Below are 24227 nucleotides of genomic sequence, written 5' to 3' on the forward strand. Positions count from 1 at the left end.
CAATCATTTTGTTTAGACTTGTACATTTAAATGGGGGTTCTACAACTATTATTATGGAGGGATTAATTTGCTATTATTTTGAGGAGATTCATTCATTATTTACAATGTGTTAGCATATTATATGCACATATAATTGTATTGCAGTTTAAAGTCTGGACAAAGGAAATTGATTCAATCCATTGCTTTTGTTGTGGAGGGTAACCCAGCCCTCTCCCCTCCCCCTTTGCCTTGGCCTGGCCCAGGCCTGCCGTTGCTAGGGGAAGTGATGTCACCAACTCAACAGTTTGCCGATCAGCCTCATATGGAAATAAGCAGAGACTCAATAGAAACCCAACAGAAAATAGACGAGCAACGTCCTGAAAATCCATCTTCATCCAAGGGCTAAATTGCTTAATTTGTATCGCAAATAGCAAGAGCATAAAATACACACGTTTATCTTTAAAATAAGCCAAATATTATGATTTTGTGATATCAGGAGAATTTTAAAACGAGTGGTGAAAGATAACTAGATTGTTGGACTGAAGCAACTGTATTGAGAGACACAGGTGACAGAAAGGATCGAGAAATTGCACTAACTTGGAGGAATTGTGCTAAAGTTCGGTTTACTTGTTTACACTCACACATCATTGGACTTTTATCCGATATTTTTGTGCTAGCGAGCTTGCTTGCTAGCCAGAAATTGAAGTTACAGTCATGGAATTGAGAGTGGGAAACCGATACAGACTGGGCAGAAAAATTGGAAGTGGATCCTTTGGAGATATTTATCTGGGTAAGTAGTGCTTGCAAGAAGGCTTTCTCTACACACAGAATTCTAAAAAATAAACAAAAAAGCAAGAAATCCTTATTGACTAGTTCATGCTAGCTAGCTAGCTAGCTAACTAGATATCCTGTTGGCTGCTCACAACCTACTATTGTCAGCTGCTCAGTGTTAAATCAGCTGATTCGATTGAAAATAGAAATGTTTAAAGCTAGCTGGCATTTTAGCATTGTTTGAATAAGCCAATTGTTAAAATTCATATTATATTGTATTTAGCTAGCAACGTAACGTAATGTGGAATATGTGAATTAGATACCTACAGTAATAGCTTGGTTTGTCTCAGCCTGTGATACTACATTTTATTTTCCAGTGCATTGTTGCTAACTGGTTAGCTGGCCAATGAAGTATCACAGACACCAGAACCAAGTCATGAATGAAGGCTAGAATTAGAAGCTTCCATTAATGGGTTGTGATGGTAGCCACAGCCGGGAAACCCAGTCAGCTATCAGTCCCTAATTATAGCTATCAAAATCAGTCAACTGGGATACTTTTCAATCAAGGCATTATCGTTTCTTTCTTGTGTAGGCTAAGCATAGCACACAACACAAGCGGGAGAATTTGTAGTTTCTATTTACAGGATTTAACATTTAGTCAAGTAGTCCACATTTTGTGTATGGAGCACTGCACTCCGATCCACTTATCGATCCATGATGAGCCAAGGTTAATATTATTTTGCTCACCAAGCTAATGGAGTCGCTGCTCTTTAAGATCTCACTGTTGGCTTCTGGAAACCCATGGTGACATTGCTAGAAATATGGTTCACAGCAGAAATCCGGCACGATGAGGATATTCGTGTCAGTTGACATAATCCTGTTGTCCTGCTCATTGTCAAGGCCAGGATTCAATCTAGAGAAGTGAATTGTCACGAACATGAGGGATGTTCTGAAATGACGTCTCCAGGGCTGTAACCCATGTCTATAAAATGTCAATATGTTGCATAATTACTTAAGTCAAACAGTAATGGTAAATAAGAACATCATTTAGTTCAACTTCTTAAATCTAATTCTATATTTTATTCAGCTTCCATTTATTGATATGGCCTAGTTCTTGTTGATAAACATGAAACGGGTGACTATTTAATATGGTCCTATCCACGTTTACAAGGATATTTCCAGTAAAGGGGTGCCCTCAAGTTATATAGCCTGTATATCAGGTCAGTCATTCTTATTTACTCCTCTGTTTTTATGGTTCAGAGAAGGCTTGGGATTCATTAGATAGGAGACCAGGGCCTGTCACGATTGACAGACCAGCCTTGGTCCTCATTGTCCTTCAGCCACTGTCAGGGGGTGAAAGGGACTCTTTTGTCGCATCCCCAAGTGGCTACTGGTGGGTTTTGTCAACCAGAGAAGGGGTGGGGTGGAGGGGTGAGTGATTTGGTTGAGACCAGTGTTTTGTGTCCAAATTTGGTTGTCGCAGGTTCCTTTTGTCTTTATCCATGGGTGCAGAGGCCTGTTCCATGAAGAGAGTTTGCCGAATAAGCCAGGCTTAAGTGGGTTACTTTCCCTGACATAAGCCTGGCTTATTCTGTAAACTTCATGGTACAGGCCCCAGGTGTGTACTGAAATCTGAGCCTGTGTCTGACCACCTTGGTCTGGGTTTCATTTAGATTTGATGTCACATGACCTACTGTAGCACATTTCTGCAAAACATTGGTGTCTACGTACATTTTTTCTGATCACTCAGTTCCTGTTCTCCTTCTCAGGTCCTCTTTCTTAGCTGAGGGACTCTGAACATAGATAGGAAGTGCTCTACGCCGGTTTACAAACAAACGATTGGGAGCCGCTGAGGAAAGGAGATAAGGAAGCGACTCGTGGCCTAAAACAACGTCACCCATATTGTCTCTCCTCTAGCTAGCTGGCCGCTCCTGAGCAGAGGGTAAATACAACCTTGGCAGGCTGGCTGTGTTTATTGCATGTTTGTACAGCCCTGGTGGTAGATTAGCTCCCGGCACGGTGGCCTCACGCTGGCTAAAGGGTGTCAGGGTCTGGTTGGAGGCCTGGACCTTGGAACTCGTTCGTCATCTCCACTCCCATGACGTTAGAACAGAACACCTGGCTGACTGCCGGAGGTATTACAAGACAGAGTGAACAGAAGAAATACCATTTCACCTCTGACACCATCCCTGTGACCTTTCGGTTGGGTTCAGAGTGTGTGTGTGTGTGTGTGTGTGTGTGTGGGGGGGGGGGGGGAGGAAATACCCTGGCGTGAGCAGTTCTCCACCACTGTAAGCACTAGAATACCCCCCCACCCCCCCTTCTTTTATTTACGTGCACAAGCCATGCATGATGGAACAGAAAACCTCTCCTTTTCAAAGACTGGGAACTGGGTTGTGATGTAACCCTGCTAGATACACAGCGACCACGTGGCCCGAGGCCCAGAACTGTTAGAAGCAGCTCGTGCACTCGGTGACCCTTTCAAAATGGAGTCCTCTGCTCTCCATTAGGAGTAGGTCGCCCGTTTTCACCCGACCCCTAGAGCTTTCTCGGAGGGGATGGATTATTGGACGCTCGATGCGTAGCCCTCACCCCGTCCACACGCCATGTGTCGTAGTTCTCGCTCGCGTGGGTTTCGATGTGGTCATAGTTTGACAGCAGATGGAATCTCTTAGGGGTCTCCGAGTGGTGAGCACAGTGTGTTCTCAGGGTGTTTTTTGGGCAACAGACTTTGGTGAGGTCACCGTTCGTTCTGCGTTTTGAATGTTTTATCCAGAGATCTAGTGACCACAGATGGACGGAGCTGTGCTCTGCAGCGTCGGAGAGGGCGTTGGCCACAGGCTATCATGATTGTATAGAATATGCATCTTCAAGCATGGAGATCAACGAGTTAACTGGTTACAAGTCGATCTTCAGAAAGGGGTTTGTCACTGTCACAGCCAATCAATAGGTTGTAGTCAATCTACCTTTTGGTGAACGTTTTCTGGCTGTTGTACTTATGATCTCACAACAGATGAAATGTAATAAAGTCAAATAGCCTTCAATTAAAGTAAATTGCCTTGACAGACTTTGGTTTCCAGCCATAGTGACTCTGTGTACGATTCAAGGCCGGCCAGGTTGTTGAAGGATCTCCTCCCAGGCGTGGGGGCAGGAGGACACGTGTTGACTTCATGTCCAAGCTATAGAAGATCGTCCTCAGCCACAGTGTTTACTGTTTGTGTGCCAACTCCCCCTGAATGGCTGCCTCAGCACTCCATGAAACTCTGTCTGTTTTCTTGATCTCTTTTCTTTATCTCTCGCCTCTCTCTCTCTCGCCTCTCACGCCTCTCTCTCTCTCTTTCGCCTCTCTTTCTTGCTTTCTCTTTCTCTCTACCCCTATCCCTTTCTCTCTCCAACTCTCGCCTGTCCCCTCTATTAGCCCTTTCTCCCCCCCCCTTTTCCCCCAATCTATCTTGACTCCATGTTGGAGACACCATCTTTGAGATTGTGTCTTTCCTGGCGTTTGCCCAACGTGGGGTCTGTGAGTTTTCACACTTACTAAGCTGTGTTATGCAACAGTACTCTGTTCAGCCCTGTGTGTGTGTGTGTGTGTGTGTGTGCGTTGCTCATCTACTTATGTAAAGATTGTTGGAGGCTTGCTGTACGTTGTTGCTGTGCCATACACACGTGTGTGTGTGTGTGTGTGTTTGCCAGTGTCAGTAGACTTTACACCAGGCCTTTTTTGGGTGTATGGCTGATTATTTGTCCAGGTTGTAGGGCCAGTGCAGCTACGCACTCACACATGTCAGCTTTGTTTACCACACACACCGTTGTCCTGCGCCTAGCTTTACCTCCGTACAGCCTAACCCGAATCCCCCCTTCCTCTCATGCTTTGGTACAACAACAGACCCCCATTAAGGATAGGGGCACAAGGTTCTTAATCCCCCCCCCCCACCCATGCGTCAACCTAGCCGACAAGACAACAGAAGGAGCATCTGGATGCGTAGTGGACCTCCTCCCCCATGTTCCCAGGAAACGATTGGGTTACTAGCCACGACTTCGCATAACGAGCGCAATGTCGAGCGTTCGCTTGCCAAACTTGCAAACGCTCCGCAGTGTGCCGCTAGGCGCTAGCACAGCGGCATCGGTTAGCCTCCAGGTTTCTCAGCCATAGCGCTCGCTAAATTCCCGCAGCAGGGAACTGTTCTCCTTTTTCATCACCAGAACCAAGGGAGTCCTCTTTTTATTAAATGTCAAGTGTAGACATTGTTTTTTGGGGGTTTTGTTCAAATGACAAGTTGAAACTGGAACAAAGTGACTAATGGCTGCACGTTACAATGGTGGTGTTTGTCCAAGGTGTTCTTAACGATGATAAATCAGTCTTTTTTTGCAGGCAGGCCCGGAGAGATTCCGTATCCATGACATTCAGGCGGTCTCTTCTTCTCCGTGTGTGCGTGTGTCTGTGTTTTTATTCAATCCAATCTAAGTTCCATAGTGTTCCTTATCCCACCCCCCCTCTCATTGCGTAACCCCAAGTGCTATAGGGCTTCATTCATGGCCTCGCCACAGATCTGTGTTCTGAACGCATGGCTGAGTTGATTGCAAACAGTCCTCCAGAACACCCCCCGCCCCCCCCCCTCTCCCCGAGTCCCAGGACAGGGAGAGATAAGGCGGGGACAGACTAGACCCAGCTGCCTGCAGGGTAAGAAGGGAGGGGGGGGGTGGAGGAAGAGAGAGGAGGCGGCAGAGGGGAGAGGCCATTGATCTAGACAACAAAGCCAGGGTTACCTCAGCACAGAGAACTTAAACCCGGGTTGCCGGGCGAGATACGGGTTTCAGAGGTGAAGAATGTAGTGTATGACCGAGCAACAGTCTCCCCCATACTCGTTGGCATTCGTTATATAAAAACGTATCTTATCATTTTATTCATATTTTTCCGTCATATGCATGAGACCTAATGATGGCGCGCACGGTTGGGCTGCTCCCAGGCAAGCGGTTTTACACGCAAGACTTGGTCACACCAGGCCTGGTGGAGCTCTCCTGTCCCAGTAACACACACACACACTGCACCACTTCACAATCCCTACTTGTTTTTCTCCCTCCTCATTCTGTCCTGCACAGCGCTCGCCACAGCGGACCTCTGGCCGCTAGCATCTGCTGTTGCATAACGTTACAGGTTCCTGCTCGGCCCCCTTCCTCCCCCTCGCGCCGTTTTTTGTTGGCCGAGACACTCAATTGGGGTTGGGGTAAGAGGAGGGGGAGAGGGAGTGGAAACAAGGACGAGGTTGATGGAAAAATCAAGCCAAAGTTAAGCTGCTTGCTTGTGTGGACGAAGGGGAATGTTGTTGTCGTCGTTCGTTGTCGACGACGGCGCGAGTGTCTGTCGTGGGCGTTCCTGTGCCAGGAAGCTGAGTACCTGAGCAGGGCACCGGGGCCTCAGGAAGCTCAGTACCTGAGCAGGGGCACCGGGGCCTCAGGAAGCTGAGTACCTGAGCAGGGGCACCGGGGCCTCAGGAAGCTGAGTACCTGAGCAGGGGCACCGGGGCCTCAGGAAGCTCAGTACCTGAGCAGGGCACCTGGGCCTCAGGAAGCTCAGTACCTGAGCAGGGCACCTGGGCCTCAGGAAGCTCAGTACCTGAGCAGGGCACCTGGGCCTCAGGAAGCTCAGTACCTGAGCAGGGCACCGGGGCCTCAGGAAGCTGAGTACCTGAGCAGGGCACCTGGGCCTCAGGAAGCTCAGTACCTGAGCAGGGGCACAGGGGCCTCAGGAAGCTGAGTACCTGAGCAGGGGCACCGGGGCCTCAGGAAGCTCAGTACCTGAGCAGGGGCACCGGGGCCTCAGGAAGCTCAGTACCTGAGCAGGGGCACCGGGGCCTCAGGAAGCTCAGTACCTGAGCAGGGCACCGGGGCCTCAGGAAGCTCAGTACCTGAGCAGGGGCACCGGGGCCTCAGGAAGCTCAGTACCTGAGCAGGGGCACCGGGGCCTCAGGAAGCTCAGTACCTGAGCAGGGGCACCGGGGCCTCAGGAAGCTCAGTACCTGAGCAGGGGCACCGGGGCCTCAGGAAGCTCAGTACCTGAGCAGGGCACCTGGGCCTCAGGAAGCTCAGTACCTGAGCAGGGCACCGGGGCCTCAGGAAGCTCAGTACCTGGGCAGGGCCTCGTGGCGTGATTGATGGCCTGCGATAGCGCGAGCTGCGTTTTTGATTTTAATGTTGGCAGTGCAGCCTTCCTGGTTAGGAGGGTTTGTTTGTCTTTTGTGTGGAGGGACGTGCCCAAACATGTCTTGCCTTGGAGACATCAGTATGCAGGCTGTCACACACGTACACACACACACGTACACACGTACACACACATACGTATGGTAAGAGGAGGGGTTAGCATTCCCTCTTTGAATGTGTCCAGACAAATCAAATTCCTGTCAAGATAACAGCAGCAACAACAACCTTCCTCTCCTTAAACAACATCACAATTCAGCAAACAGACATTAACTGTCTGTGTGTCTCCGTTTGTCTCCCTACCAGATGTGAGTAGGGCTGAGTTGAAGTCTAGACGTCCGCTGTCGGATGCATTATGCTAATATCCTTCAGCGTGTGTTTGTGTGCGCCTGTGTCTTCCGTCTGGCTGGAACTCGACCTCTTCTCAACTCTGCATGCGTGGGTAACAGACCCTCCAGTCCTGCCCGTGTCATTCTGGGGTGTAGGAACGGGGAGCTTGACCATGCGTCTTTTAGCACGATCTGTCTCAGGAGCGATAGCTTAGCTCCGTATAGTTACCCCCCCTCCCACACACACACACGCTGTGTTGACCTTGGTGTTAGACACAAGATACGGGTCACCTCTCTGCTCGAGAGAAGTCAATCCCACCTGTGGACTGGGCTGGTACGGATCGATACCGTTTCAACCCTCCAGCCAGGAGACGAAGGCGCTGACGTCAGCCTGGAGTCAAAGTGCGTCGGGCGCTAATGGAGAGCTGGAGCTGCACCTCGGCTGCATCGAGTGATTAGCTTTCAGCCCCGTGTCTGTGCTAGCCCCAGCTAAGGGGGTACCAGGGATGGACGTTTAGATCAATCCTTCAGGGGAGCGATTGATCAGCCACACGCACTGAAGTCAATATCGTTTTTGTGGGGGGGTTTTCCAGCCAGTTGTCCAGGGAGGGATATAAAGGTTACACACACACACACACACACACACACACACACACACGAGTCAGTTCTGTGCAGCGAGGCAGGCTGACAAGCAGCCTTCAGGCCAGTGGAAAACTGGGCGTCTGTGCTCCGGAGAGGAGGTGTGTCGCGATGCCGTGTCTGGTAAGGGCCGTTACATAACCTGGTGTTGAGTTACTGCTCCACCATCCTGCCCAGAGGACCCCAGGCCCAGATCCAGACCACAGACCCAGATGGTCCAGCCTGGGACACCAGACTTCAGGGATGGATGGCTTTTTTGGAAAAAGAATAAACATGCTCTTGTTGTGATTTTGTGTAGATTGAAAGAACGCAAAAAAAAAATGAGAGAAAATCTACCCCACCAAATATAATGCACGAGTTGTGATGCATAGGGTGTGGTTTAATAGCTATGCCGACAATGATTGCGTCACCTGGCTGGCTGTTGGGTTGGTTACCATGGGAAGGTGGGTGGGGCCACTGAAGGACTCAGCGGGCATGCGGAGGTGAGGGAGGGGCTGGGTGGGGCTCTCCCTTTAACATGTCATAATTACTGCCTCCGGGGGCCACATTCCCCGCACCCCTCCACACACACACAACCCCTGCCGTCCATAGAAACGACACGAGATAGGTCCCAGTTGTGGAGGCTCATTTGCATAAGTTGTGGGGGCTTAGGGTGATTAATGGGGGGCAGGTTTTTAGGCGTTATGTGCCGGCGGAGGGTTGGGGTGGGTGGATGAGGTTGTTAGCTCCTCCGTTATGGTATGGATGTGAATGCTACTGGGAGGAACTGTATGTGGGCAGCGAATGTTCTATCTCTGTAGCCAAGAGCGAGGGGGGGGGGGCAGGGGTGACTCACCCACCTCTCACCAGGAACCGTGAAGTCTTAATCACGCCGAGGCCTCGTTTCCGTAGGGGCGTGTTTGATAGTGACACACGTATCATAATGGTCCCGCTCGTTCCAGCAAAGCCTCTCGCTATGGAGTATGTTTCATTTCAGTCCGTAATCACACTTAAGGTGTGTGTGTGTGTGTGTGTGTGTGTGTTATTTTCCAACATCCGGTGTAAGCGACATGCCTACCGCCATTCTCATTTCAATAAATCTAGACCCGTTTATTAACCAGCGCTTCTGACACCACACCACCAAGAAATGTGACATTTGTTTGACAATATTGACATATTATCACCTTGAATACTAACCACTTCTCTGTCCCTCCCTCCCTCTCTCTCTCCCTCCCTCTCTCTCCCTCCCCCCCTCCTCTCTCTCTCTGTGTCTCCAGGTACTGATATCTCTGTGGGGGAAGAGGTGGCCATCAAGTTGGAATGTGTGAAGACCAAGCACCCCCAGCTCCACATCGAGAGCAAGATCTACAAGATGATGCAGGGAGGAGGTACGCCCCCCAACACGCACACTCTCTCTCACACACACACACACACACACACACACCGTACTCCTTCGATTAGCTGAGTAGTAGAAGCGTACAGGGGCCGCTCGGTTATAACCAGGTCACACGCAGGCCGTCGCAATGTAACAAATGTCGCCGCGGATTCGGTCGTCTTAGCACGGCTTCGGTATTTCCATGGTAGCTCTGTTTGTGTGTGTGTGTACCTGCAGGGTCTGTGCGCGTGTGCCCTGCTGTTTACGTATGTTCTCTGCATGGTGGAGGAGGGTGTGGCCCCCTCTCTCTCCCAGCAGGACGCTGGAAGTCAGCCAACAGCAGTTGTTGGGAGGTTTCGTGTGTGTGATAGAGAGAGAGAGAGAGAGAGAGAGAGAGTGTGTGTGTGTGAGAGAGAGAGAGAGAGAGAGAGTGTGTGTGTGTGTGTGTGTGTGAGAGAGAGAGAGAGAGAGAGTGTGTGTGTGTGATAGAGAGAGAGAGAGTGTGTGTGTGTGATAGAGAGAGAGAGAGTGTGTGTGTGTGATAGAGAGAGAGAGAGAGAGTGTGTGTGTGTGAGAGAGGGTGTGTGTGTGACCAGCCTCAGAGATCTCGTCCCAGGAGGTACGAGAGGGTGACCCCCCCCCTCTCTCCTCTTCATTTCTGCATCCAGCAGGGTGACCCCCCCCCTCTCTCCTCTTCATCTCTGCGTCCAGCAGGGTGACCCCCCCCCCTCTCTCCTCTTCATCTCTGCATCCAGCAGGGTGACCCCCCCTCTCCTCTTCATCTCTGCGTCCAGCTCCATCTCATCCCTCGCCCTCTTTCATCGGTTTTCATCTCTCCATTTTCTCTCCTGCCGCTCCATCACATCTCCTTCCATTATGTCTGTTTCACACTCCCTCTCTCCCTCTCTCTCTCTCCCTCTCTCTCTCTCCTCTCTGCCTCCCTCCCCCTCCCTCCCTCCCTCCGAGTTGTGGCCAGATGGTGTGAGCCTGGGGAGGCATGAAGAGAGGGAGGCGTGTGTGTGTGTGGGGGGGGACTCGACATTCCTCTTCTCAGGCACATCCATCTTCTCTGGCCTTATACAGGCTATGAATATTCATACACGTGTGTGTGTGTGTGTGTGTATGTACACTCCAAATAACGTCTTGGGGCACAGCTGCATCCTATCTTTTCCCAGCTTCCCTTTGCGCCCGCGGAGGGCCAGACGTATTGCTGTCACCCACGTGGGAGCAGCTCCCGGGCCTATATTAAGCCAGGAAGTCCGTTGGAGAGTGTGCTCCCCACTATGGCCTTGAGCCCTACATAGCCACCCTGGATTTTGTGGGGCGCCAGACGAACTCGGCCTCGCCGGAAAACCAGCCTCGCGCTGCCTCTTAAGCATTTTTACATTTTACATTTACATTTAGCAGACGCTCTTATCCAGAGCGACTTACAGTAAGTACAGGGACATTCCCCCGAGGCAAGTAGGGTGAAGTGCCTTGCCCAAGGACACAACATCAGTTGGCATGACCGGGAATCGAACTGGCAACCTTCGGATTACTAACCCGACTCCCTCACCGCTCAGCCAACTGACTCCCTAAGCGCGTGAGATAGCGGGAGAAATGGCTGGAGCAAGGAGGATGACCCAGACAGAGAGATATATTTGGAGTGGGTGTGTGTGTGTGTGTGTAGCTGACGTAGAGAGAGTGCCGCCTGCGGTGCTGAGCTCCAGGGTGTGGTGTGTGTGACTGTAGTAGGGTCTGCAGCGTCAGCAGTTGTCTCTACTACTATACCAGCTGTCTCTGGTGGGGGGGGCGCTCTGCCTGCCCTCACGTGTGTGTGCTCGCGAGTATCTAGGCTGACTAACAAGAGAAACAAGTCTCTTTTCTCACACACACTAATAGACACACACTCTCACGCGGTCCCGCAAGTCCCACACCAGCCCCTCACCCTCTGCAGGGCCAGGCGCTGTCCCGGGGGCTAGGGCTGTCCCGGGGGCTAGGGCTGGCCCGGGGGCTAGGGCTGTCCCGGGGGCTAGGGCTGTCCCGGGGGCTAGGGCTGGCCCGGGGGCTAGGGCTGTCCCGGGGGCTAGGGCTGGCCCGGGGGCTAGGGCTGGCCCGGGGGCTAGGGCTGGCCCGGGGGCTAGGGCTGGCCCGGGGGCTAGGGCTGGCCCGGGGGCTAGGGCTGGCCCGGGGGCTAGGGCTGGCCCGGGGCTGGGGCTGGGATAGAACCTAGGGCCTGCAGAGAAGCAGTGACACTGACCACCTCCAAGGTCACTTCCCCCACCGGCGTGTCAGGTTTATAGCCCCTGCCAGAACCACCCCACTCTCTCTCTCTCTCTCTCTCTTTTACACACACACACGCGCACCATCATTGATTCACTCTCCCCTTTCCTTCTCGGCCTCTGACGACAGCGAGGTCGAGACCGTCGTGTTTTATTGCCCCCTCGCCCCCCTCCCCCACCCTTCCCCCCCGGTCGACCTCAAAGTCACCTTCAGCCTTCCCACCGTGTGCGGCGCGGGGTCTCCTCTCCACCCCTCTGGTGGCCGGGCTGGTCCCGCTGGTTCCTCGTGTTCAGACTTCTGCTCCTGTTACCAGACTGTGGTGGTGTGATGCAGGGACCTGGGGTCAGCTTGGTCTCTAGAGCGACCCATCGGATCCAGACTCTGGTTGTCTGTGTGGTCTAAAATAACTAAAGTGTGTGTCTCTCCCCTCTCTCTCTCTCTGTCTCTCCCCTCTCTCTCTCTCTGTCTCTCTCGCTCTCTCTCTGTCTCTCTCTCTACCTCTCTCTCTCTCTCTCTCTCTGTCCATCCCTCCTTCTCCCCTCGGTATCTTTGGCTGTCTCTCTCTCTCCCCCTCCCTCCTCTTCCAGTGGGCATCCCCACCATCAAGTGGTGTGGTGCGGAGGGGGACTACAACGTGATGGTGATGGAGCTGCTGGGGCCCAGTCTGGAGGACCTCTTCAACTTCTGCTCCCGCAAGTTCAGCCTGAAGACCGTCCTGCTGCTGGCTGACCAGATGGTGAGACACGGAGAGAGAGGGAGGGAGGGAGGAGAGGGAAGGGAACACCAGAACAGACGGCCACATAATAACATGTCACTCCTCCTACACCTTCCCTCCTCCTACACCCTCACTCCTCCTACACCCTCCTACACCCTCCCTCCTACACCTTCCCTCCTCCTACACCCTCACTCCTCCTACACCCTCACTCCTCCTACACCTTCCCTCCTCCTACACCCTCACTCCTCCTACACCCTCACTCCTCCTACACCTTCCCTCCTCCTACACCCTCCCTCCTCCTACACCCTCCCTCCTCCTACACCCTCCCTCCTCCTACACCCTCCTACACCTTCCCTCCTACACCTTCCCTCCTCCTACACCCTCACTCCTCCTACACCATCCTACACCCTCCCTCCTCCTACACCCTCCCTCCTCCTACACCCTCCCTCCTCCTACACCCTCCCTCCTCCTACACCCTCCCTCCTCCTACACCCTCCCTCCTCCCTCCTCCTACACCCTAACTCCTCCTACACCTTCCCTCCTCCTACACCCTCACTCCTCCTACACCCTCACTCCTCCTACACCCTCCCTCCTCCTACACCTCCAGCTATCAGAGACTAACCTCTCTGTCTCGTGTTATCTGTATTTGCATGGAGAGTGTGACTGGTTTGCATGGATCATCAGTCCTGTTTCCTCAACAGGGCAAAAGCCTAACAGGTTCAGCCTGTTAAACCAGTCCTGCAGTTTCACATTCATCCATCGTCATCTTATTTGCACTCATTTGACCCCCGACATATTCCTTATATTTCATTTTGTTATTAAATGTGACTCCTAGAAATGGTTTTAAATCAAATCGAAGGTTGGGCGATCGTACCATACCATGTATGCTGAGGCCTGGCCAAAAATACTAGTTTAGAATATTAGTATAGAATATTGTGTTGGAGTATTTCTCTGTTTCCAATCCAAGTTAGGATGTTGTTCCTGTCCTCCTTATATTGGCACGCGTGGGGTCCCTCCATGCCCACACGTGTAATCAAGGGGAGGTACACTAAGACCAGCTCCGGTGCGCCCCAACGGGAGGCTCCCCATGTCCCGCAGTAGCACCCGGAGCGAGGCACACTGGCCCCACGCCGACCGAACCACGCGGCCCGGGCTCACATCCCCAGCAAACCCGTCGGCTAACCCCCCCCCTCCCCGTCCCCCTCTCCCCACATCCAATCACCAGATCAGCAGGATCGAGTACATCCACTCCAAGAACTTCATCCACCGCGACGTGAAGCCGGACAACTTCCTGATGGGGCTGGGCAAGAAGGGCAACCTGGTCTACATCATCGACTTTGGCCTGGCCAAGAAGTACCGCGACGCCCGCACACACCAGCACATCCCCTACCGGGAGAACAAGAACCTGACCGGCACCGCCCGCTACGCCTCCATCAACACGCACCTGGGCATCGGTAAGGCGTGGGGGTTGGATGACAGTACAAACATGATGTGGGATCTTCCAGGAAGAAAGGCGTGGGTGTATTTACCAGCAGAGTAGGCGCACCGCGCACGTAAACACACCGCCCGTCTGCACACTCGGAGGAATGCCATTTATTTCTCCCATTTTTTTTCTTCCAACTGTTCAATCAGAATTGAATGCTAGCCCTTCCACAGTAGCTTGTTTTTGAGTTTGTCCTCCCTGAAAGTCTTCTCACCGCCCTCCTTTCCCCTCCCTCCCGCCCTCCCTCCTCTCCCCCTCCACAGAGCAGTCGAGGCGTGATGACCTGGAGTCTCTGGGCTACGTCCTCATGTACTTCAACCTGGGCTCTCTGCCCTGGCAGGGCCTCAAGGCCGCCACCAAGAGGCAGAAGTATGAACGCATCAGCGAGAAGAAGATGTCCACCCCCATCGAGGTGCTCTGCAAAGGCTACCCCTGTAAGTGCTAGCTAGCCCGGCCGAGTCGAGGTCGTCCGTGTGGGGGCCTTGACGCGTCTTGGGAGGGATTCCTCAACCATGTTTGATTCCGGGCCGGTCTTGAGGCAAAATGCCTCTCTTTGATTCAAGATTCATGGTTGGACGCTTTTGAAATCCTTAAGGGTTCGATGCATCACAAGTTGTATCTTGTACCATTTGTATTGTTTGTATTTTCTTGTAATATTGTAATTTTTTGTATTTTTATATTGTAAAAACGTATATATTATTTTATATTTATTGTACTTTTTACTTTCATTCAAATTCCACTTAGTTGTTGCTAGTTATGTACCCTTAGAAATAGTTAGTCCTCATATTTAAATTTAAGATTCCTATATGTTTAATGTATGCACATTCCGACCAAAGCAAATTCCTTGTCTGTGCAAACTTTCATGGCGAATAAAACCCATTCTGATTCTGAATTCAAGTGAACATGCAGGATGACGTTGCCAAGCTGACTTGTGACGTTGCCAAGCTGACTTGTGACGTTGCCAAGCTGACTTGTGACGTTGCCAAGCTGACTTGTGTCCCTGACTTGTGTTCCCGCTCCCGACAGCCGAGTTCTCCACGTACCTCAACTTCTGCCGCTCGCTGCGCTTCGACGACAAGCCCGACTACTCGTACCTGCGGCAGCTCTTCAGGAACCTGTTCCACAGGCAGGGCTTCTCCTACGACTACGTCTTCGACTGGAACATGCTCAAGTTTGTGAGTGTCCTCGTTCGTGGCCCCATGCGTTTCCCGCTTGATTTTTCGGAGCGTAACGATGTTCGTAAAGATGTTTTTTGTTTTTTTTATCGATTTTTTTATTGGTTGTAGTGCAGAGTGCTGAGGACCATTCAACCGTTAGTCAGTGATTGACTGTGGGGAGCTTGTGGGTGGTGATTTCCCCCTCCATATAGTCCTAACAGTATAATGACGGTTAGGGGAGCCAGAAGGTCGTTGAAGGAGAAAGGGGAGGTTATAGATTGGTGTCCTTTTATAGAAATGTCCCCCGAACTGATTTGATGACCGTGCCATTGTGGCGGTGGCCATTTTGTCAGTGTGCTCACTGAGAGTGTGTGTGTGTGCGCAGGGCGCCAACAGGGCAGCGGAGGATGCCGAGAGGGAGAGGAGAGATCGCGAGGACAGGCTCCGGCAGGGCAGGACCCCCGCCTCCAGGGGGATGCCCTCAGCCTCCGGGAGGCCCCGGGGGGGCCCGCAGGACGTGGCGGCGCCCTCGCCCCTCACCCCCACCTCACACACAGGTGAGCGCCCCGGCTCACCACAGCACGGGAGCCCCTGAACGCCAGGGGGGGGGGGGGGGAGGAGGACGTGCGGAGAAAGTGGGCCGAGTAGCCTTTTGGCTGTGCCACCACACGCACACACACACCACCACACACACTATACTCTTGTTCGTATATTTAAACCGTCACATCTGCCCTCTCATTTCAAACAAGCTGCATACGCACGCAAGCTCCAAAGCGCCCTTCAGATGTATAGCTCGAGTGTGAGGGAGAGAGAAGGTGGGAGAGAGCGGGGCCGGGCGGCAGTGTGAGATTCCAGCGGCGCCAACACTCGGACGTCAGCTCCATTAAACCAGGGTGGATGATCAAAGCTCGCGGTTAGACGTGGGAGAGAGTGTGCGTCACACCCCCCCCCTCTCTCTCCCTCCCTCCTTTTTTCTCTGTCCCTCTTTTTCTTTCTTTCTTTCTCTCTCTCTCAACCCCCCTCTCCCTTCCTTTCCCTCTCCCTCCCTCCCTTTCCCTTTTTTTTCTCTCACCCCCCTCTCTCTCCCTTACTCTCTTTCTTTCTCTCTGTCCCTCTCCCTCTTTTTCTTTTTCTCTCTCACCCCTCTCTCCCTTCCTCTCCCTTCCTCTCCCTCCCTCTCCCTCTTTTTCTTTCTTTCTTCCTCTCACCCTCCCCCCCCTCTCTCTCCCTCCCTCCTTCTCTTGGCCCTGTTAAAGTTCATCATGAGAGGAGAGTGCCTCTCCACCTCCAGAGCCCAGGCTGCCCAGGGCAGCAGTCCCAGTGATGGGACTCCACCCTGCGGCGTGTCTGCTGGCTGGAGGGTCTCTACATGTCGGGGTGCTAGACCCAGGGTGTCGGAGGAGCAGTTTGCAGCGCTAGGTACACGCCGCTGGTATTAGCGGGGGGATTCTCTGATTCTCTCTTTTACGGTGGACACGCTGATCGAGGTCCCAGCGTGACGCCTGCCGCTCACCCTCGAACGTGGCGTCTTCACCTGGGCGCGTCTTAATCTCCCTTCTCCCCTCTCTCTCCCCTCTCGCCTCGCCTCTTCCTCCGCCTCCCTCTCTCTGTCCCCCCCTGCCCCCCCCTCCCCTAGGTATGGAGCGGGAGCGGAAGGTGAGCATGCGCCTGCACCGCGGAGCCCCCGTCAACATCTCCTCCTCGGACCTGACGGGCCGCCAGGACACCTCCCGCATGTCCACCTCACAGGTGAGACACACACACACACACACACACAGAGGAGTCACCCTGCCTGTTCACAGGAGTCGGCCGCACTGATGCATCTGGAAGATCTGCGCTTCCTGTCGCTGGAATCCGACAGGGCCGAAAGCGCGCTCGTTAAACACGACGTCTTCCGGGCCCGTTCGAGCTGTCTTAGAATATTAGTAGAGATTATTGTGTTGGAGTATTTCTCTGTTTCCAATCCAAGTTAGGATGTTGTTCCTGTCCTCCTTATATTGGCACGCGTGGGGTCCCTCCATGCCCACGCGTGTAATCAAGGGGAGGTACACTAAGACCAGCTCCGGTGCGCCCCAACGGGAGGCTCCCCATGTCCCGCGGCAGCACCCGGAGCGAGGCACACTGGCCCCACGCCGACCGAACCACGTGCCAGACAGTCTGTCTATGTGTTCTCCCCGCGCCAACGCTGTCAAAGTCTTCAAATCGAGTTCTTTTAAACACTTGTCGTTGCATCCTCATGACTAACGGTTGCCCCCAAACCGCTTGCGTACACGGTCAGGAATTGGAACCGTCCGGGAGCGGGTTGAGCGCTCGTCGTGCGGTTAAGCCGGAGTCGGTGTGGAGGTGGTCCAGTTTCCGTCGCTCGAACACCCTTCACGGCCGTCGAACACAATGAGAGACCCTGTTTCCTACGTCCAAAATCCCCACGCCCTGCCCCCTCAGCTGTGCAGTCAAGCACACCTCCAGATGTGAGTGGTGCTTTCAGGCCAAAAACTGTCCTACCTGACGTCACAATGCCGTGCCGATGCAGGGACGCGTCCGTCGCTATGCCGACCTTAAATTCTTGAGATAGCTACGCGTGCTAGCGGGAAACTGTCCTGGTTGCTATACTGGTTGGTAGGTAGGCAGTTTTGTATTTAGGCCTATTTAAACCAATTTAATCTACTCTATGATTTGACGTTTTCACTCGTTCGACATTCCTGAGACAGCAACGCGCGCAGGTAGAATACTATACGTGTCGCCTTCCCGGTCAGTTAAAATTGATGTAAAATAAGTTTGTTTGTTTTTCATGGAAAAAAGTTAGCTAGCTAGCACTAGCTATCGAACGAGTGAAAACTTCAAAGAAAGAACAGGACCGGCGGGGGACAGAGTGGTGCCGCAGGCCCAATGGTTGGACACATACGCTGGCAGCCATGTTGTTAGAGGCCAAGGCCAGGTCTGAGGCCTTTTAGACCCAGCTGAGGCCCAGGCCCAAACTCTGGAACACAGAAGAGAACCGTTCCATAGACGAGTTCTCTGTTGTAGACTTTAGGGATCTAGGTTGTGGGGCTGAGGGCAGGTGTGGAGCTGGGCTCACGTCCTCATGTGACTCCGGCTGGTGTGAAGGAGTGGGGAACTGGCCGTGCTGACTGTTTTATTGGGTGTGCTTTGCCTTCGGCAAGGGCACAACCTTTGTTCTCTCAAATATATATTATTGGGTGTGCTCAAGCCTTCGGCGAGAGCACAACCTTTGTTCTCTCACATATATATTATTATTATTATTATTTTTATTCTTTTTGCCCCCCTAAAACTCAGTAAATATTTGGCCTACATAGACAACGTAGGTGTCAAAAGTTTCGTCTTGGTAGCGATTGAGTTGCTTCTATTGGAATTTACGTTCCGTTGCATGGTTTGGGCTTCAGTTAAGTTTTTGTGGCGAAAAGTGAAGCTAACGGTGGCTAATTTGCTAGCCACAGTCACTGACGTTACTAACGTCACTACGTCACTAACGTCACGAAAACACGCGTGACTACCTTTGGCAGAACATTCGTTTCGCATCTGTTAACTTGGGGGATAGCTAGGCTAACTATAGCTTTACTGCAAGGCAGCTGCAGAAACGCCACAAGCAAAGAGGCCAGGGTGATAACTATTTACTCATTTTACTTTGTGATATGACACACAATTGTGATGTGTAATGTACAATATAAGATGATATTATTAAGGAAGTACATCTACTTTCGGAAACAGTAGTCTACTATTTCACTGAAGTATTAGCATCATTACATTAGCCTGTGTTTCCCGGGCAACACATACTACAGTGGTCTATGATGTAGCGTTATCTGTTTTCAATCGTTAAAATAAACATTCCTCACATATACATTTTCGTTGTAGGATTTATTCTGACATTAGAAAACGATTTGTTGGTGAAATTACCATTACCTGTGGTTTCAAACCAGTGTAGCTCACTGCAACGCTGTAGCTTACGCGAGACACACTACAAAAACATCTAGCTACAGTACACAGCTGTTTAGGAAGTCAAACGGCGACAGAAAATGTTCGGCACTCCCCTTACTTAAATCAAAAGTCTATCTAACTACTAACCTGAACTTCATTGCCACAGCCTAAACGTTGTCAATCTGTTCATGAAAATAATTAATTTCAGCCTAAACCGTACAACGGAACGTTAAATCCAATTCAACCAACGCAATCGCTACCAAGACGAACACAGCAGTAGCCTAGTACTGTACCGTAGTAGTACAATTTACCGGGGCAGCTTCTCAACACAGGGTTATATCGCATTTTGCGTTGTTACTGACAATGATCGCTACCAGTGAGCTTTTTATGAATGAGCAATTTTCCACTAAATAAATGTCAAGCTTATTTAAGTTTTGGGGGGCATATTTTCAGTTAGCAGATGGTACCGTTTGAATTGCGATTCCATCTTCTACTGCCGGGTAACGTCGTAGAATAATCTTCAAAGGGGTTGTTTATTCATGAATGAATGCAATATGAGTAGGCTAAATGCCTGAAAATATCATGAGAAGAGAAAAACTTAAAATGACGTTTAAATCATAGAGATTAGGTCAATTTTTACACCGGTCTGCAATAATGTCACGAAAACACGCGTGACTACCTTTGGCAGAACATTCGTTTGGCATCTGTTAACTTGGGGGATAGCTAGGCTAACTATAGCTTTACTGCAAGGCAGCTGCAGAAACGCCACAAGCAAAGAGGCCAGGGTGATAAATATTTACTCATTTTACTTTGTGATATGACACACAATTGTGATGTGTAATGTACAATATAAGCTGATATTATTAAGGAAGTACATCTACTTTCGGAAACAGTAGTCTACTATTTCACTGACATATTAGCATCATGACATTAGCCTGTGTTGCCCGGGCAACACATACTACAGTGGTCTATGATGTATCTGTTTTCAATCGTTAAAACAAACATTCCTCACATATACATTTTCGTTGTAGGATTTATTCTGACATTAGTAAACGATTTGTTGCTGAAATTACCATTACCTGTGGTTTCAAACCAGTGTAGCTCACTGCAACGCTGTAGCCTACTGTACCCGAGACACTAGTGTGAGTAGCTAACAACAACTCCTCAGCTGTTTAAGTCAAACGGCAACAGAACATGTTCGGCACTCCCCTTACTCAAAAGTCTTTCAGTAGGGAAACTATCTGACTACTAACCTGAACTTCATTGCCACAGCCTAAACTTTGTCAATCTGTTCATGAAAATAATTAATTTCAGCCTAAACCGTACAACTGAACGTTTAATCGAATTCAACCAACGCAATCGCTATCAAGACTAACACAGCAGTAGTCTAGTACTGTACTGTAGTAGTAGAATTTACCGGGGCAGCTTCTCCACACAGGGCTATATCGCATTTTGAGTTGTTACTGACAATGATCGCTACCAGTGAGCTTTTTATGAATGAGCTATTTTCCACTAAATAAATGTCAAGCTTATTTACGTTTTTGGGGGCATATTTTCAGTTAGCAGATGGTACTGTTTGAATCGCGATTCTATCTTCTGCCGGTAAAGTCGTAGAATAATCTTCAAAGGGGGTTCTTTGTTAATGAATGAATGCAATATGAGTAGGCTAAATGCCTGAAAATATCACGAGAAGGGACAACTTAAAAGGACGTTTAAGTCATAGAGATTAGGTCCATTTGTACACCGGTCTGCCAAATGTATTCATTTTGATTCAGCCTGTCAGCTGCCTCTTGCAGGGGAAATGAGAAGACATCATATTTCATTCTACACTTCACTCGTATTTTGAGTTGTAAATGAGCAGCAAAAAAAAGATGCTTTTAAATCTATGTAATCTTTATAAATAATAAGTAGGCCCGATGCATTTTTATATAAAATATACAGACCCCTGTGCAACCGACGCAAGCAAGCACACCCTACAATTTCCCCAGAAATTGTACCCTCTCTAGTTTTATTATAATTTTTATACATATAACAATGAGATGTGAGTGGTGAAAATTCCTGACATCTTGACAAACAAACCAAGTTCCGTGGAGTGTGTCGAACCTGTCTTTCAAACATTTGACATTCTTTTTGTTTGTTGTTGTTGTGGTTTGAACAACTCGTTCCTCCACCTTCAGCCTCTAACTTCCTCTCTTCCTCACAACTGGTTGTGTCTCCTCCCTCCCCCCCCCGCCCCTCCTCCCCGCCCACCCAACTCAGAATAGCATTCCCTTCGATCAGCTGGGAAAGTAGCGGCTCGCCACGTGCTGGTGTGAAGGGGCAGCGCCGGGTGAGTGACCAGGCCCAGTCCCAAACCTGACTCTCCTAGGCCCTCCCCCTGCCTCCTCCAACACCCTCCTAGTCAAGACGCTCTGACCGACCGGCTGAAGCAACATGTGGCATCGGGCCTGATCCCATCTCCTCAGGCCTGGGCGTTGGGCAGGGGTCGGGGGAGGGTCGATGTTTTGGGACAAGGCGTCCGTGTGGGTGTGCTGTCACCTCCCCCCTCACACACACACACACAAACACACACACCTGCCCTGCTGGAACGGTCTCATCCTCATACACTGGTTTGACTTACATTTACATGTAGTCATTTAGCAGACGCTCTTATCCAGAGCGACTTACAGTAAATACAGGGACATTCCCCCCCGAGGCAAGTAGGGTGAAGTGCCTTGCGCAAGGACACAACGTCATTCTGCACGGCCGGGAATCGAACTGGAAACCTTCTGATTAATAGCCCGATTCCCTCACCGCTCAGGCACCTGACTCCTTACTTAATCCATAAAAGAAAGGAATAAGACACACTCCCCTTTCTCCTGCCTTGTATTTCCAGACCAGTAGATAGAGAGATGTGCAGCCCTGTATCAGACAGACTGCAGTCCTTGTTCAGCAGTAATCCACCAACTCAAGTCCATCTGCTGCATTAACAGGTCAAATCTAAGACCCGCTGCTCTTTTGGAGCTGCCAAAAAAGGACTTGTTTTTGAGTGAACGCGCCTGAATGACTCTACTCTCCGCCACCAGAGACTGACGACTGTGTCTGTGCCAAGTGGTGTTCCGAAGCAACAACCGTCTCATTTTAGGCGTAGTACTTTTTCAATTTGCAGATGGATTCGGACATCTGTGTTCGTGTTCAAATGACTCTACATTTCATGGACTAGCTCTTTAAACAGCAACCGTTCTAGAAATGTCCGTAAGACAGGTCCACAGCCCTGATCCCACACAGACCCTCAGTTCACTTTATCGACCCCGAAGAACATTCTAGAAAGAAAATCAGAATTCGGTTTATTCGCCATGTATGTTATACAAACACAGAATTTACTGTGGCAGGGAGGTGCAAAACACTAAACATATACAGATCTTAAATTAAGTCAAAATACTAAAGTTGAACTATTTCTAAGAATAACAATCCCATCTTTCATCAAGTGGGAGCCTACTCATCCTCGAGCATCTAAGATGGCCGAGCTTCTCACCTCCGGCCAAGCGAGTGTGACGAGGCGCAAGTCGTCCTCTCGCGGGGCAAGCTTGCCGTTCACGTAATCCCTCTTTGCTCTTAAGTGAAAGAGCATAGGTGTGACCTGGGAGGACGGGGTGGATGTGTTTGTTTTGAGCCGTTTAGTTTCCCCGGCGGCGCATCCACACTTCTGCCGCTTATCGGTGTCTTCCAGGAAGCGATCGGCCTCGTGAACGTGTCACCGAGGGCCTGCTTCTCTTGTTTTGCCTGACCTCCCGAGAACTCGCTGGTCTCACACACGCCCTCTGGAGGCCAGAATCGACAGGGCAACATCGGCCGGACTCGACGTCCACGCCGATCAGTTCCCCCCCCCCCCTGTTTTACATTTACATTTAGTCATTTAGCAGACGCTCTTATCCAGAGCGACTTACAGTAAGTACAGGGACATTCCCCCGAGGCAAGTAGGGTGAAGTGCCTTGCCCAAGGACACAACGTCAGTTTGCATGACCGGGAATCGAACCGGCAACCTTCGGATTACTAGCCCGATTCCCTCACCGCTCAGCCACCTGACTTCCCTGATTTCCTTGTTCAGAATCCCTCGTCGTGTCAGGTTAAGAGCTGCCAGGGTCTGGCCCTGTCCCACCCAGGAGAGTCAATGTAGCTTCTCTGTGGACATTATTCCCTCTTTTTTCCCCTCTCCCCTGTCCCATGCATGGAGCTGAAACCCTGTGGTTGACCAGAGTGGTGGGTGTGGCCCTGGGTGGGGGTGTGGCCCCGGGTGGGGGTGTGGCCCTGGGTGGGGGTGTGGCCCTGTCTCTCCATGACCTATGGAAGGGGGTGCATTTCTGTTGGATATTCAGATGCTTTCCTGTCCCGTGTGTGTGTGTTCTTCTTAGTTCACCCAACAACCTCTGACGTGTGCACTGTCCGTTTTGCCGCCCAGTCTTGTGTGATGGTGAGACAGTGAAAATCACTTGTCGAGCACACCGCTTGAAACGGATGCTTCGTATTCCCTTTAGAGACTGTAGCAAGCGTTAAGGTCACCCTAAACCGAGTGCACTGTATTTAAAGAGAATGTGTATGTGTGTGTGTGTACTAACTGTCCTTCCTCCTCCGGTCCAGGCGCTGTCCCGTGTCACCCCCAGCGGCCTGCAGTCAGCAGCCCCCCGATGAGCCTCGCCACGCCTGCGCCACGTCACGGAGGGGCCTTTCACCCATGGCTGACACCATGACACACACACACACAATCCAGGACTTTTTAATCACCAATTAAAAGCAATCGACTCCCTACGCCGGCCAATCTGACAGCAGGGGGGGAGTTGGTCTCCATCAGCTGAGCGGTGATACATTGAGTTTAGCTGAGTACACACACACACACAGCTCTCAAACAATCCCACACACACTTAGGAGAGTGTTTGGCCACGCTCTTTATCACCGTCAGGGGATTCCTGACTGTGAACGAGAGGGGGGCAGGGCTGGATTAACAACCAGGCACGCCCACAGCAGCCTCTCCCCCCCCCCCCCCCCCCCCCCACCACCCCTCCCTCCTCGTCCCCCCCCCCTCTGCCTCTCTGGAGGACACCAGCTACAGGGGGGGGGGGAGCACACCAGCCTGCTCTGACTTCCCCCACTCCCCCAGCAACTCTCTCACTTACAACAGCTCTCCCTCCCCAACGCAAAACACCACCACACACACACACACACACACTCAGAGCCAGCCGACTTGCGCTGCTGCGCCGACTAAGCCATTCGTTTTGTTTCTCTCCTTGGTTTTGTCGCCAGAGCTTTTTCCTCCCTCCCGCTCTCCCTCCTTTAGTTTTTCTGTTGTTGTATTTAGCAGATTAACAACTTTGTTTGTACCGGCTCCATTCTCGTGAGTACATCGGCTTTGTTTTCATCCTCCTGTGTCTCAACG

The 24227-nt window shown here is 51.2% G+C and overlaps 1 protein-coding gene across 1 annotated transcript; it reads left to right on the forward strand.

The window, feature by feature from the left end:
• Positions 1-302: 302 nt before the first annotated feature.
• csnk1da (casein kinase 1, delta a) lies at positions 303-23838 on the forward strand. The gene is made up of 9 exons (XM_067232544.1): positions 303-769; positions 9170-9280; positions 12117-12265; positions 13470-13698; positions 13991-14161; positions 14754-14902; positions 15270-15441; positions 16521-16633; positions 23435-23838. Exons 1-9 carry the CDS (start codon positions 694-696, stop codon positions 23483-23485), a joined length of 1221 nt encoding a protein of 406 aa, XP_067088645.1. The 5' UTR covers positions 303-693; the 3' UTR covers positions 23486-23838.
• The last annotated feature ends 389 nt before the right edge of the window (positions 23839-24227 follow it).

This window comes from Osmerus mordax, chromosome 3, assembly GCF_038355195.1.
Source record: "Osmerus mordax isolate fOsmMor3 chromosome 3, fOsmMor3.pri, whole genome shotgun sequence".
Lineage (NCBI taxonomy): Eukaryota > Metazoa > Chordata > Actinopteri > Osmeriformes > Osmeridae > Osmerus > Osmerus mordax.

Coding starts and splice junctions, on each gene's coding strand:
- csnk1da (XM_067232544.1), top strand. CDS start 694: ATGGAATTGAGAGTGGGAAACCGATACAGACTGGGCAGAAAAATTGGA. Junction 770..9,169: donor CTTTGGAGATATTTATCTGG/GTAAGTAGTGCT, acceptor CTGTGTCTCCAG/GTACTGATATCTCTGTGGGG. Junction 14,162..14,753: donor GCTCTGCAAAGGCTACCCCT/GTAAGTGCTAGC, acceptor CGCTCCCGACAG/CCGAGTTCTCCACGTACCTC.